This window comes from Squalius cephalus (genome assembly GCF_949319135.1).
Source record: "Squalius cephalus genome assembly, chromosome: 22".
Lineage (NCBI taxonomy): Eukaryota > Metazoa > Chordata > Actinopteri > Cypriniformes > Leuciscidae > Squalius > Squalius cephalus.
Window position 1 is genome coordinate 30,134,593 of NC_137143.1, and position 12,650 is coordinate 30,147,242.

At 37.3% G+C, this 12,650-nt stretch overlaps 1 protein-coding gene across 1 annotated transcript; it reads right to left on the reverse strand.

Moving 5' to 3' along the window:
* Positions 1-4,425: 4,425 nt before the first annotated feature.
* On the reverse strand, positions 4,426-11,599 carry tas1r3 (taste receptor, type 1, member 3). Its single transcript, XM_079857952.1, has 9 exons — positions 11,546-11,599; positions 11,266-11,466; positions 10,878-11,178; positions 9,725-10,081; positions 7,591-8,007; positions 7,291-7,494; positions 6,868-6,988; positions 5,246-5,616; positions 4,426-5,015 (listed from the first exon to the last, which is right to left on the reverse strand). The coding sequence occupies exons 2-9, from the start codon at positions 11,463-11,465 to the stop codon at positions 4,449-4,451; spliced, it is 2,538 nt and encodes an 845-aa protein (XP_079714078.1). The 5' UTR covers position 11,466; positions 11,546-11,599; the 3' UTR covers positions 4,426-4,448.
* Positions 11,600-12,650: the final 1,051 nt, after the last annotated feature.

Genomic DNA, 12,650 nt, shown 5'->3' on the forward strand with positions numbered 1-12,650 from the left:
TATCAAGTCGGACAAAATTTCTAACCGGCATGCACTGCTTTAAGTCAGCCGCCGATCGGTCTGCGCAGAGCTGCATGAAGTCGAACAAGCCTAACATTTATTCATTATTCTCATTATCTCTAGATGTCATAGTCATCTCATCAAACAGATGGATTCTCCTTTTACACCAGAGATTACAGGATAATTAGGGTTACAGCTCTGGATAACTGCATTTGGAGGCATCAAAAACAATGATCTATGAAATTACATGAGATTTTTAGAATGAAATAAAAAATGCTTTGACAGTTTGATTGTTTTTTGCAGACTCGAAATGCTAACATGGCTGGACAGCATGATTTAGCGACCAGGTCCTCCAGAACAACATTGATCCTGAACCATGTCTCTCTCGGTCTCGGCCTCGCTGCCCTCGCAATCTGCATACTCCTCTCACTGCATCAGTTACACTATTTTTAATGCTGTATTCTGCTTCAAATGCAGCTACTCATGATTTTGCAAAAGAAATGACAAATTACAAGTGGTGTAGGCCTATGTGAAATGATTTGCCTTCAAATATTCAATGTATTCTTTTGATTGGTGTTTTTTATTGATTTAATTAATTATTTTGTTTTATGAATCTTATTAATATCTTCTTTATGAATTCTCTAGTCATTGATATTATTAATGTAATCATCATTCTTTATTTTGCATTATTCTTTTACATGTTATTGATTTTTTTAATAATTTATATATTTTCTACTATATGGTCTGATATGTTTGATTACGTGATGATGTACTTTCGTATCAAAATATTAGGTGTTGGAATCTTTCGGATTCGATTCAAATCGATTCTTGAGGTAAAAAATCCCACTGAATGAAATGTGAACCTTGAAATTTATTTAGTTTTTCTTTTAATTTTAGTCAACCCATTATTATTATTAATCTGACTGCAATCATTGCACACATGACTGGCAGTCTTCTGAAATAAAGCAAGGCAGGCAATTTTATTTACTTTTTATAATAAAAATTGGAACAAAAAAGCAAATTAAAAACCAATAGGACAAATACAACAGAAAAAAATATATACAAATGAAGTCAACTTAAGTTTTTCAGGTACAGTAGCCTAGGTTTATTTAACATGTAGGCTACTAAGAAATACTAAATTGAATAATCAAATGTAAAAATAAAAAAACACTGTATAATCTACGCTGTATGACTTAAATATAAATTGATTCATATTAAAGATAAAAGTGATTAAGTCAAAAGCAGTGAGTGATTTTTTTTTTTATTAACATTATATTACATGTTGTTACACATCCGATTTTCTCCTAACTTACGTTTTCATAGGACATACAGTAACAACTGTGTTTGCATGTGTAACGGAGGCCAGCTAGTAGTTGCTGTGCGAGTAAACCTCACTCCTCTGATCTCAATAGGCGCTCTGGCGACAGACGCTAGAGGCTGCAGTCTTTAGCCTCCTTGTTAGAGCGCCTGACTTTCAGACCCGGGTTCGAGGCCTGCACAGAGCAGGGCGAGTAGGACCTGGGTGGAGGGGTTACACATGAATACTCCACACAATGTGCATTTTGACATACGTTGTGTATGTATTTGAGCTGTGAAAGAGTCCTTTAGAAATGAGCATTTAATGATATTTTGATCATAACAGCTCTTCAATGTATATGTTAAAATATAATTATTATCATTATTAACAATAATAGTTTCACCCTCAAGAGAGCAGTGCAGCAGAAACTTTTTGCCTTATGTGATTTTGTTGGATTTACAATTTTGTCTGCTTGCCTAATAGTTTACCATGCATTATTGTTTGTTTACCATAGTTTACCATGCATTATTGCATTGTTATTATACACTGTCATGTCATTTGACCAATTAATTTAATAATAGACTTCAAATAAAACTTACTACACTATGCACATTTCGCTATGTTAAATCGCTGAAACTATTGTTATTGGTTCTTTCACCGTTTTACTTTGAGCATGATTGGTTAATCTGTCTGTCTTTCAGGAAATTGCCCAATGATAATGTGCGCGCCTATTTTAAGTTTGAAAATACGTCCGTTACTGTTGGTCGGTGTGTGAGCGGCTGCTGCTTGCATTGATTAATCGGTCAGACCTGGATTATTTTATATCTGCCTGTTAAAGGGATAGTTCACCCAAAAATGAAAATTCTGTCAGTAATTACTCACCCTCATGTTGTTCCAACCCCGTAAGACCTTCGTTCATCTTCGGAACACAAATTAAGATATTTTTGATTAAATCTGAGAGTTGTCTAACTCCTCTATAGGCTTCTAAGGGACTGAAACTTGCTGGCCCAGAAAATGTATTAAAGACATCGTTAATATAGTCCAAGTGACTCCAGTGGCTCGATCTTAAGTTTATAAAGCGACGAGAATACTTTTTGTGCGCAAAAATAAACAAAAATAACGACTTTATTCCACTTTTCATTTCCTCTGGTCTTTTCACGTAGTGTTTAAGCGTAGCGCGTCTGTGTTGTACGTCACCACGTAGGCTCACTATTGGCCGACGCTGGTCATGTGTGATACGTGGTGACGTGCAACACAGACGCGCTGCGCAAAAACACTACGTGAAAAGACCAGAGGCCCAGAGAGAAGGAAATGAAAAGTGGAATAAAGTCGTTATTTTTGCGCACAAAAAGTATTCTCGTCGCTTTATAAATGTATTATGTATTTTATGTATTAATTAAAATTAAATTTAAAGGGTCATTTCACCCATTTGAACATTGTTTTTTATTTAAAGTGGGTCATATATGTAGTCGAAATGTAAAATAATTTTTGAATTTGGTGCCTTCGTGACCGAGAAAAGACAAAAAATAACTTCAGGACGCATTTGTATGAAAGACAACAACTCCCACAATGCACCACATTGCACAGCTCCGCAAGCCACTCCCACTAATCCAGAAAGCGCATATCTGCCTATAAGAGAAATCACTCTTCCGTCTACAAGGCTAGCTACTACCAGAGCTTGAAATTCATTTCACATTCATTTCACATTCACACAAAATGTCTAGTTAGTTGGCGAACTCATATAGTGCATTACTCCTCGTTTGTATTTCTTTCGAAAAGGTGAATTATTGCATGGTACCTGGATGTTCAGTCAGAACATATGCGGTGCGAAACTAGGATAGTTCTCAACACAAACGTCCGTGTCCTCGTCTGATTCAGAGATTTCGTCCAGGAGAAATTGTCATCGTTGAAATTCTTTGCCGCAGACGGACTCTATCTCTGTGTTCGTAGCGGTTCGTAGCTGCATTGTGAGATCACCGGCGCCACCAGTCCGCCCTAACTCGAGCCAGTCCGGGCTCCTCGTCTGCGGCAGGCAGGTCTTCTGCCTCGGCTGCTCTTCGCTATAATGCGGCTTGTAAAGGTAGCCACAAACACCTGATTCAAGCATCAGACTTCCGAAATCCTCTTCTTCTATATCATATTGAGCACTCTCCTCCGCTATTGTCATAACTTTGCATCTGTCTCCACAGCGCCTGTTAGCTTAGCTTCAAACAAGATGGAGGATATTGCTTTCAGTTTCAGAGAGTAAAGTCCCACCCACTGATCTGTAATAGGTCTGTAGCGTGAGCGCGCCCCACCCTGGGAAAGATGAGAAACTAGTGTCTGTAGTCTTAACAGAAATCCCCCCCTCTAACACTTCCTCCTACAATGACGATAAATGACGATTTTTGCGTCATTGTAGGAGGAAGTGTAAGAGGTAAATAACAGATTTCTCCCGTCTCAGGGGAAAATGAGAGAGTGTTGCACGACCATTCAATAGTATGACTGGGTTTCTAACAATGCAAAGCTTAATGCAAATGGGTGAAGTGTCCCTTTAATTAAAAAATTAAAATGAATTAAATCAGCTTTATTTTATTAGTGATGATCACTGCCTCTGATAACAGTAGAATATGTTGAGGCAATTAAAGGCTTATTTTACCTTGTACTGTCATCACTCTTCAGGTGGTTTTATTTGACAAGTCTTATTCCTCCTCTTTATACAAAGTTAAAGTAGAAAAAACGATCTACAGGTGGCGCTGTTTCTCACAAACACGAGACCAATGAAAGGAAGAGACTTTCGTTTCGGATTTATTTATTTTTTGTTTTTAATTCAAAAGAAGCATTTGAAAGGATCAGAAGTCATACAAGAAATAACAAAAATTCTGAACTATTTGACAATAACTATTTTCCTTTTATTTTATTAAAAGTCATTGTATTGCAAAATTGAATGTCCAGTATTATATATATATATATATATATATATATAATAAAACATAATGCAGGTACTGCTTACCAGATAAATTAAAATATTGATTGACGTTGATTTTAAATGAGAACTAAGAAAGGATCATTATACAAAAATATTTGACCACAAACTACAGCGATTGACCAATCGTAACCAGGTTTACCATAGAGCCCAATAATAATCATATTAATAATTTAGCAATTGTTTTTAGCTTTCTTCAGGTGGTGCTGGTGGGACCCCTTCTAAAAATGTACGAAAGTGATCATCTGTGTTGAGTTCTGGGTGTTTGACCAACAGGTGGCATTTAGGGAAGAAATAGGCCGCTACCAGCCCAATGTTACTAAGTAAACTTACTCCTACTTGAGCAATAGACTTCTCTTTATCATTTAGACTTGTGTAGATGGGGATGAACATCACCCACATTACACAGTAAATCAAGGAGGAGATGGTGATATCTCTGGCCAGGTTATACTGTCCTGGCGGCTTTAGAGCCATGAAGGTGGACATAAATGACATCAGTGCCAGAAGAACATTGAAACCGAGCATCAATCCAAAGTTTAACATGGGCTCCACTGGACAACGCAGAAAAGTTTGCACATAGTTCACCTCCAAACTGTCCACGTATTGGGTCAGGGAGGGACTTTCTCGGGCGTACCAACCGCAGAGTCCCGCTTGGAGCCCGCAGCATCCCAGAATCACAAACCAGCTTACTTGTCCTCGTAGGTTCTCCAGGTGATCGGAAGACTTTTCAGGGAACTCTGTGACGCACACAATCTGGTAAGTAAAAGATGGCAGTAGATTGTTTTAGCCTATTTATTTTTTTGTTGCATTTCTTGATTGTTTTATTTATTTTTTGTTGCATTTCTTGTTTTAATACAGTGGTTCTATTTGGTTTTATTTCAGGACTACATTTAAATTATATCAGTATTGCAATTACATAATTTTTTTTATTATTTATTTAATTGTAATAAATGAAAATGGCTTTTAATTTTTTTAATGATCACCTGAAGGGAAATGGTCAGAATGACAGAGAGGGCCACAGTTGGAAAAAAGGCGTTTAGTGGCTGCTGCAGACGGCACATGACGTCTCCCGGCTGACCCAGGAACAGCACCAGGCTTATACATTCTCCCACTAGGCTCAACAGAGCAAGGCCACTCAACGGTCCACCTGCAATTTTCACCAGTGGAGTTCCTCTGTGCATGAAAAATACAGCCCCTACCAATACATTTAATGCCAGCACCAAAATTCCTCCCAGAATGAGTCCGATTGACTCATGGTTGCTCCAGTCCAGGTAATTATAGATGGGATAGACACAGCTTGTGCTTCGTAGGGTGGACCACTGGCCATTGGGACATGATCTACACTGGATGTCATCTTCCAATCAAAAGAGAAGGCAGATTAAGGTCAGTCAACATCTAATGACAAAGAGCTCATAAATGCATGCTTTTTCTATTTGCTACAGGCATGTTAGATAAAGCAAGTATGTTAAGAGCAAATATTAACAGCCCTATTCGGATTGTTTAGAATGACTTGAAAACAGGGTCTGAAATGAATGGGCTAGGGGCAAAAATGCATTTAGGGAATTTCATTTTGTATAATTTATGTTGGATATTTAAAAATGCTCTAATCTCATAACATTATGTATGGAAGCTTGTTTTTCCGCCACTGACTGAATAATAAATAAATAATAATAATTGCGACTTTTTATCTCACAATTCTGACTTTTTTTTTCTCATAATTGCGCGATATGAAGTCAGAATTGTGAGAAATAAAGTCGCAATTCTGAGAAATAAAGTCGCAATTGCGAGATATAAAATCGCAATTCTGAGATATAAAGTCGCAATTGTGAGATATAAAGTCGCAATTCTGAGAAATAAAGTCGTAATTCTGAGAAATAAAGTCGCAATTCTGAGAAATAAAGTCGCAATTGTGAGATATAAAGTCGCAATTCTGAGAAATAAAGTCGCAATTGCGAGATATAAAGTCGCAATTCTGAGAAATAAAGTTGCAATTGCGAGATATAAAGTCGCAATTCTGAGAAATAAATTCGCAATTGGGAGATATAAAGTCAGAATTGCATGATATAAAGTCGCAATTGCGTGTTATAAAGTCAGAATTGTGAGATATAAACTATTCTGACTCTGAGGTAAAAAAAACAACAAAAAAAAAATCTTTTTTTCCCTTAGAATTGGACTTTATATCTCACAATTGTGAGAAAAGATGTCAGAACTGCGAGATATAAACTCGCAATTATGTGTTATAAAGTCAGAATTGCGTGATATAAAGTCGCAATTGCGAGAAAAAAAGTCAGAATTTATTTAGACTTTATTTATATATAGTGCGACTTTATTTCACGCAATTCTGACTTTATATATCGCAATTCTGAGAAATAAAGTCAGTATTGCGGGATGTAAACTCGCAATTGTGAGATAAAAAGTCGCAATTATCTTTTAAAATGTTTTATTTTGTGGCGGAAACAAGCTTCCATAATTATGGGATTATTCAACATTTGAACAGAATAAAGCATTGTTAAACATTCTTAAAAATGTTCTTGGAAATACATTCCTGTGGGCAAATATTGGCCCTTAATGGAAAAGTTCATTTCAGACCCTAGTAGTCGCGCACCTGTGTTGTTTAGGAACGTCCCCTCCTTGCAGTCAATGCAGTCGAAACAGCAGGAGTGGAAGCCTTTAACTCTGCGCACTTGTCCTATCCCACAGTCTGAGGAGCAAGTGGACATTGGCACCTGTTACAGAGACCATTTGTCAAGAGGTGCAGGCTCTGTGATGTACACTAGAACCAGTCACAAGTTTGGACACACCTAATCATTCTCTATTATTACAATTTTACACATTTTAGAATAATAGTTAAAATAACAGTAAAATGTTTCAAAAACATTTTAAAGAAATTCATATATAAGCATTATATATTATTAGTCTATAAAAATAATTGTAATCATGAGAAAGTGTGTCAAAACTATTGACTGGTTGTAAAACAAGTTATATGAAGCAATTTAAATTACAATACAAATATTTGTCCCATTCGTACCTTTCCGTTTTTCGTGTGCCATTTTATGTCTTTTTCATCAATTGTGAGGTTCTGATAAAAGTATCCAATTCCATCAAAGTACACAGTGGTGTCATTAAAGATCCATTGCATAACATCGTAGCCAAAATTTGGATTACCCTCTTTATCAAACTGAAAATTGAGTCCTTCTAGATCTACAGAAACTTTTTGTAGTTTCTTTAACAGCTGTAGGAAAGATCATATATTGTTCTATTAGTATACTCTTAATCTTGTAGGCTAAAACAAGCAGATTTACAGAAAGAGATGCTTGCGTGTGATTACCTGCCATGGATAGACTTTGTCAGTCTTGGGATCTAGAGCACAGCGGGTGGCATTACATCCGAGCAAGTCATGCAGTGCGTATGCAACACAGTACATGGCAGTATACACACTGAAAGCTGACCGCTGCACAAGTTTTACCTCTACCATGCTCACGTTGGCTTGGCTTAGGGAGCTGCAACCTGGGCAAGGGTTGTCCAGAGGGGAGATTTCTGTATCAGGCTCCTGGGGGATATGTGTCTCCTCCATTTTTTTGAAGAGCTCACGGATATAGGGAGTGAATAGGTCAAGAGGTCTGGTGATGTCTGCAAACGTCAGGACTGTGCCTATTCTGTTGATGCCGGGCAGAGTGGATACACCATCATTCAGAGACCATCCAGTGCTTGCCACCCAAACGGCTGTTATGTTTCGTTTGATTACCTGGTCAGGTAGTGATGACAAGAACATGCTTATTCAGAATATAAAGAATGAATAAAAAAGAGAACAAGAATTACATATTAATATTTTTCCCTGAAGCCCACTTATAATATTTCCGGCAGCTATATAGTTTCATAATTTAGTTTTGTGACCATTTTCTACTCTCTTTTTGAGCCTTAAAGGGGTGGTTCAGGATTTTGGACATCGGACCTCATTTCCAAGTTAGCCTGGGTGTTATTTATCAGTTAAGACAGTTTTAAAAAATTTTCACCCAGTCCTCCCAGTTGCATAGTTCGCCGGTGCTAGGCTAGCGCGAGTCAACGGTAACTGCTAGCCTGCCATTAAAACAGTTTTACCCACTCCACAGTACACCAAAAGCAAATAAATTATAACGCCAGACTATCGATGTAAATGTCTGTTGAGATGTCTGTTGTCTGTTTTTTTCTCACAGAGAAAAAAAATGTTTGGTAACCGCTTGCACACCTGTTTAGTTTTCTTTGGTTTGTCTGCTATTTAGTTTCTTTCCTCTTCTGGATTTGTGGATGTATCCTGACTGATTCCGTTTACCGACCTTTATCGCCCGGCTTTCAACTACGCTCCCCTGTCTGCCGTTTAACATAACAGAAACCCGTTTTTGTTCATTAAATGTTCTGATCTGCCTTTGCTTTTTATGTTTTATTTTATTATACTTAAAATAAATTTGTATAGTCGAATTGTATTTGTAGTGCTTATGAAACGCAGTTTTCGCGTGCATATGATACGCACTTTATGGCGTGTAATAGGCACGCACTCCTCACCTCTAATCCAAACCAAGGGGTTTACAGTGCGTAGCATATGCACGCAAAAAAAAACATTTTTCGTGTATAAATGGCACGAGAAATAAAATTTGTGGTATAGATATGCACTTTCATGAGATCGTGTTTCATAATCTGCTACTGGGCCGGCCCTCTGTCAAATTTTAAAACCCAGTGTGGCCCTTGAGCCAAAAAGTTTGCCCACCCCTGCCCTAGATGGATGTCTCGCGTCTCGTGACAGCGTTCTAAAAACGGCAGTGCTCAATTTACTCTAGTTTAAACATGCCTCAAGAAAGACCTTGCATTTTTTTTTCCCATTCCACTGTCCTGCATCTTACACTCTTAAACAGAAAACATGTTGTTTGAACAACCCCTAAATGTTTATGTGAACATCCTCTTAGCAGGTCGAAATGAGTAACAGCCCCATACTTTAATTTACATTTATTAATTTAGCAGATATTTTTATCCGAAAGGACTTACAAATCACAAGCAATTTGTTAAAACAGTGAGCAAAATTTGTAGTGCACAATGCGAGTTTTAAAGTAAGTGCTCTTGTTTATGGTTGTAGATTTGGTAAGCAGTGTTTTCTTGAAAGTTGTGATGTGAGGTTGGCAGCTTGTTTCACCAAAGAGGAAGAACAGCTTTGTGCTTCTTTTTGAAGGGATAGCAATAAAATAAAGCCTCTTTTAAATTAGTTGTGCTTGGTGTCATGTTAATATATTTGGGAATCCAACAATTTTTGAACGAGGCTATTTTGCAACTTCTAATTGAATGGTCTTTTTTGGTTTGGCCAGAAAGTTTACAGTTCTGAATCTACAGTATAATTGTATAGCATTGCAAACTCCTGTACTGCAAAAGATCAATAATTTTTTTGCACAACATGGCCCTTTTAAAGTTGCAAACAATTATTATTATTATTTTTTTACCTCTATGAAGAAGTCTCTGGCTGGCTTGGGGAGAGAGAAAACAACCACCACCCCCACTTTGGCGTCCACAATACGATCGAGAATCTCTTTTATCATTGGCTCTGGATTACTGTATATAGGAATCAAACCCTGATATGCCACACAGATGGACTCCTCATTGGCCATGCTGGAAAACTGCTGCTGACCCTGCTGTCCATATTCATCGTCACTACCTACTACTGACACCCAGTTCCACCCAAACTCCTTCAGAAGTTGCACCATGGCCGCAACCTGCCAGCGATCACTGGGAACTGTGCGCATGAAGGACGGGAAGGTGTCTTTGTCACTGAACAAGTCGCTGGTGGCACCATAGCTAATCTAAGATCAGGCAATTAGAGATAAATTAAAACAGGAATTAAAATAAAGAAAAAACAGAGAGAGCATCCCAGATTGAGTATGAAATTGCTAGTTAAGATTTTTGCTTACAAAAACAATTCCAACAATATATCAGGTAAAAGTACATGCATTATATTTGCTACAAATATATATTTTCCCCCCAAAAAATGAATTATTTTTACCGTAACACCTTACAATAGCATAAACCAGGGTTTCTCAAACTCGGTCCTGGAGGGCCACTGTCCTGCACAGTTTAGCTCCAACCCTGATCAAACATACCTAGCTGTAAGTTTCTAGTGATCCTGAAGACATTGATTAGCTTGCTCAGGTGTGTTTGATCAGGGTTGGAGCTATACTGTGCAGGACAGTGGCCCTCCAGGACCGAGTTTGAGAAACCCTGGCATAAACTAACAATGAGCAATATATTTTTAAAGCATTTATTCATCTTTGTTAATGTTAGTAAAAATATAATTGTTCATAGTTAGTTCACAGTGCATCAACAAATGTTAACAAATACAACTTTGGATTTTAAAAATGTGTTTAATAAAAGAATAATAAATGTGGTAAAAGGATTGTTTATTTTTATTTCATTTTAGCGAATATATTTAACTAATGTTAACAAATGAAACCTTTTTGTAAAGTGTTACGCTTTTTACAGTATTTTTGGTTTTTCATTGTATGCGATAAGGTAATTTTAGAACTAAAAAGTTAGAACCAAATGAAATTTTTTTAATGAAATTTTATGTTTCATCCTCTAACACTTTTCATGGCAACTCACCAGTGGCATCAGAAAAAACCCAATCAGCTTGCCAATGACCGGGACCAACTCAGAGTTGCTTGGGCCTAAGATAGCTATAACACGAGTCTTGTAGTTAGTGTAGTTACAGGAGATGTCCAGCTCCTCTGTTGATTCCTTTGTGAGAAACTGGAGGACAGGCCTCATGACAACGGCTGGTTGCATGCATGAGTCGTAAATCTCAAATCCTAGTGTGACTCCTGGTAGAAGATCCTCTATAGAGTTGATCTCATCCACAGAGAACTTCATCACCAATGCGAGAGACAGACCAAATGTGCTTATACTGCCAAAACAGAAGGATTAAAAGTGATTTCAAGGAGAAAAGCTTTTAAAAATTTTGTAGACTACGTGGCTTCCTCAAAGATTTTACCTGTTGCACTCAAGATCGTCAGGCTTCGCCCGTTTGCTCAGTTCGCTTGTGAGTTCGTTAATGGGGAAAAGTCCTCCTATCAGAATATCTCCAGGGGATTTGAAAAGATTTGTTGAGATGTTCTCAAACCACGATGGATTCTTGCTGAATCCAGACCCCAGAATGCCACAGAGCACCAGAAGTGTCCACTCCTTAGCCATTCTGGAGGGTAAACCATCCAGGAAGCATGAAGATATGTATCATGGAAATTGATAAATGAAAGTGAAATAGCTGGACTGACCTCAGTGGAAGTATTGCTTAGGCTCTTCTTGTTTTGATGTGTTGTGATTCTCTCAGTGGCTCATCATCTCATCAGAGAGATTATGATGGTTAGATGGTCAACCGACAACACGTGAGTATGTGAGTAATATGCCCCACCCCACACTTCTGCGATCAGCTTGCAGGTGTTTTGCTTTGTAAATTAAGGGTCAACATCAAGTTTCAGTCCGTCTTTACTTGGAAATGTTCTGGTCTCACCTCAACGTTCAAGTACGTTTCAAATGACATTGTTTTTTTTGAAGTATAAGGTGTTGTTCACTCTGTGCTATTTTGTTAAAAGCTGGTCCTTTCCAGTTGAACTTCATCTCATTGTTTTTTTCAGCACTGTTTTTAAGACACTACCAAGTTAAACTTAATTTTTTTTTGCTTTCTTATTTTGCTGTCTTGCTGCTTTTTACTGCAAAGCTACTAAAGATCTGTTTGCAGCAAAGGTCAGAGGAGTTTCTTATGCATTGGGTAGAAAGTTATTGTTTGTGTACTTAAATAAAATATATGAGTCAAAGGAAATCTGGGTGTTGTTTCCCAGTCACAGTACTTGTATGTTCAGAAACACTTTGTAGTGCAATGAGAGAACACAAGCACAGAAAAGAGATCTGGTACAAAAAAATATGTGTTGAATAAACAATTGAAATGTGGTGACTTGCACAATGCATTCATACAGAAATTTCCATAGTATTTGTTTGTGGATTTGATAGAAAGTGTTTCATGATGGATTACAGTCCATGCATGAATGGCGAATTAAACATTGAAAGACAGCAAGAACTAAGGAAGTATTTATATTACTCTTTAAACGACTTAATGGCCAGCCCATTTAATTTAAACATACCTATCAGTGATTTGATAGAATTGATTTTGTGACCTTAAACTCATATGGTTATTATTGAATATTAAAATAAGGATTTCTATTCCGTGTCTATTGTATTTGCAAGTTATGTAGTCACATACATACTCTACTTAATACTGTGGGCGCTAAATGGGTTTGCATAAGTGTAACATCAGGCGTATAATGTCAAAACTAGCGGTCAGATATTTGCATGCAATTTTGACTCTTGTTAAGATGAACTTAC

Bases quoted from the DNA above. Each gene is read 5' to 3' on its own strand.
- tas1r3 (XM_079857952.1), bottom strand. From the start codon at position 11,465: ATGGCTAAGGAGTGGACACTTCTGGTGCTCTGTGGCATTCTGGGGTCT. The intron at 8,008-9,724 runs GTAAAAAAATAA...CTACCTGACCAG, and splicing joins CCAGAGACTTCTTCATAGAG to GTAATCAAACGAAACATAAC. The intron at 5,617-6,867 runs GTGCGCGACTAC...TTTGATTGGAAG, and splicing joins GACGTTCCTAAACAACACAG to ATGACATCCAGTGTAGATCA.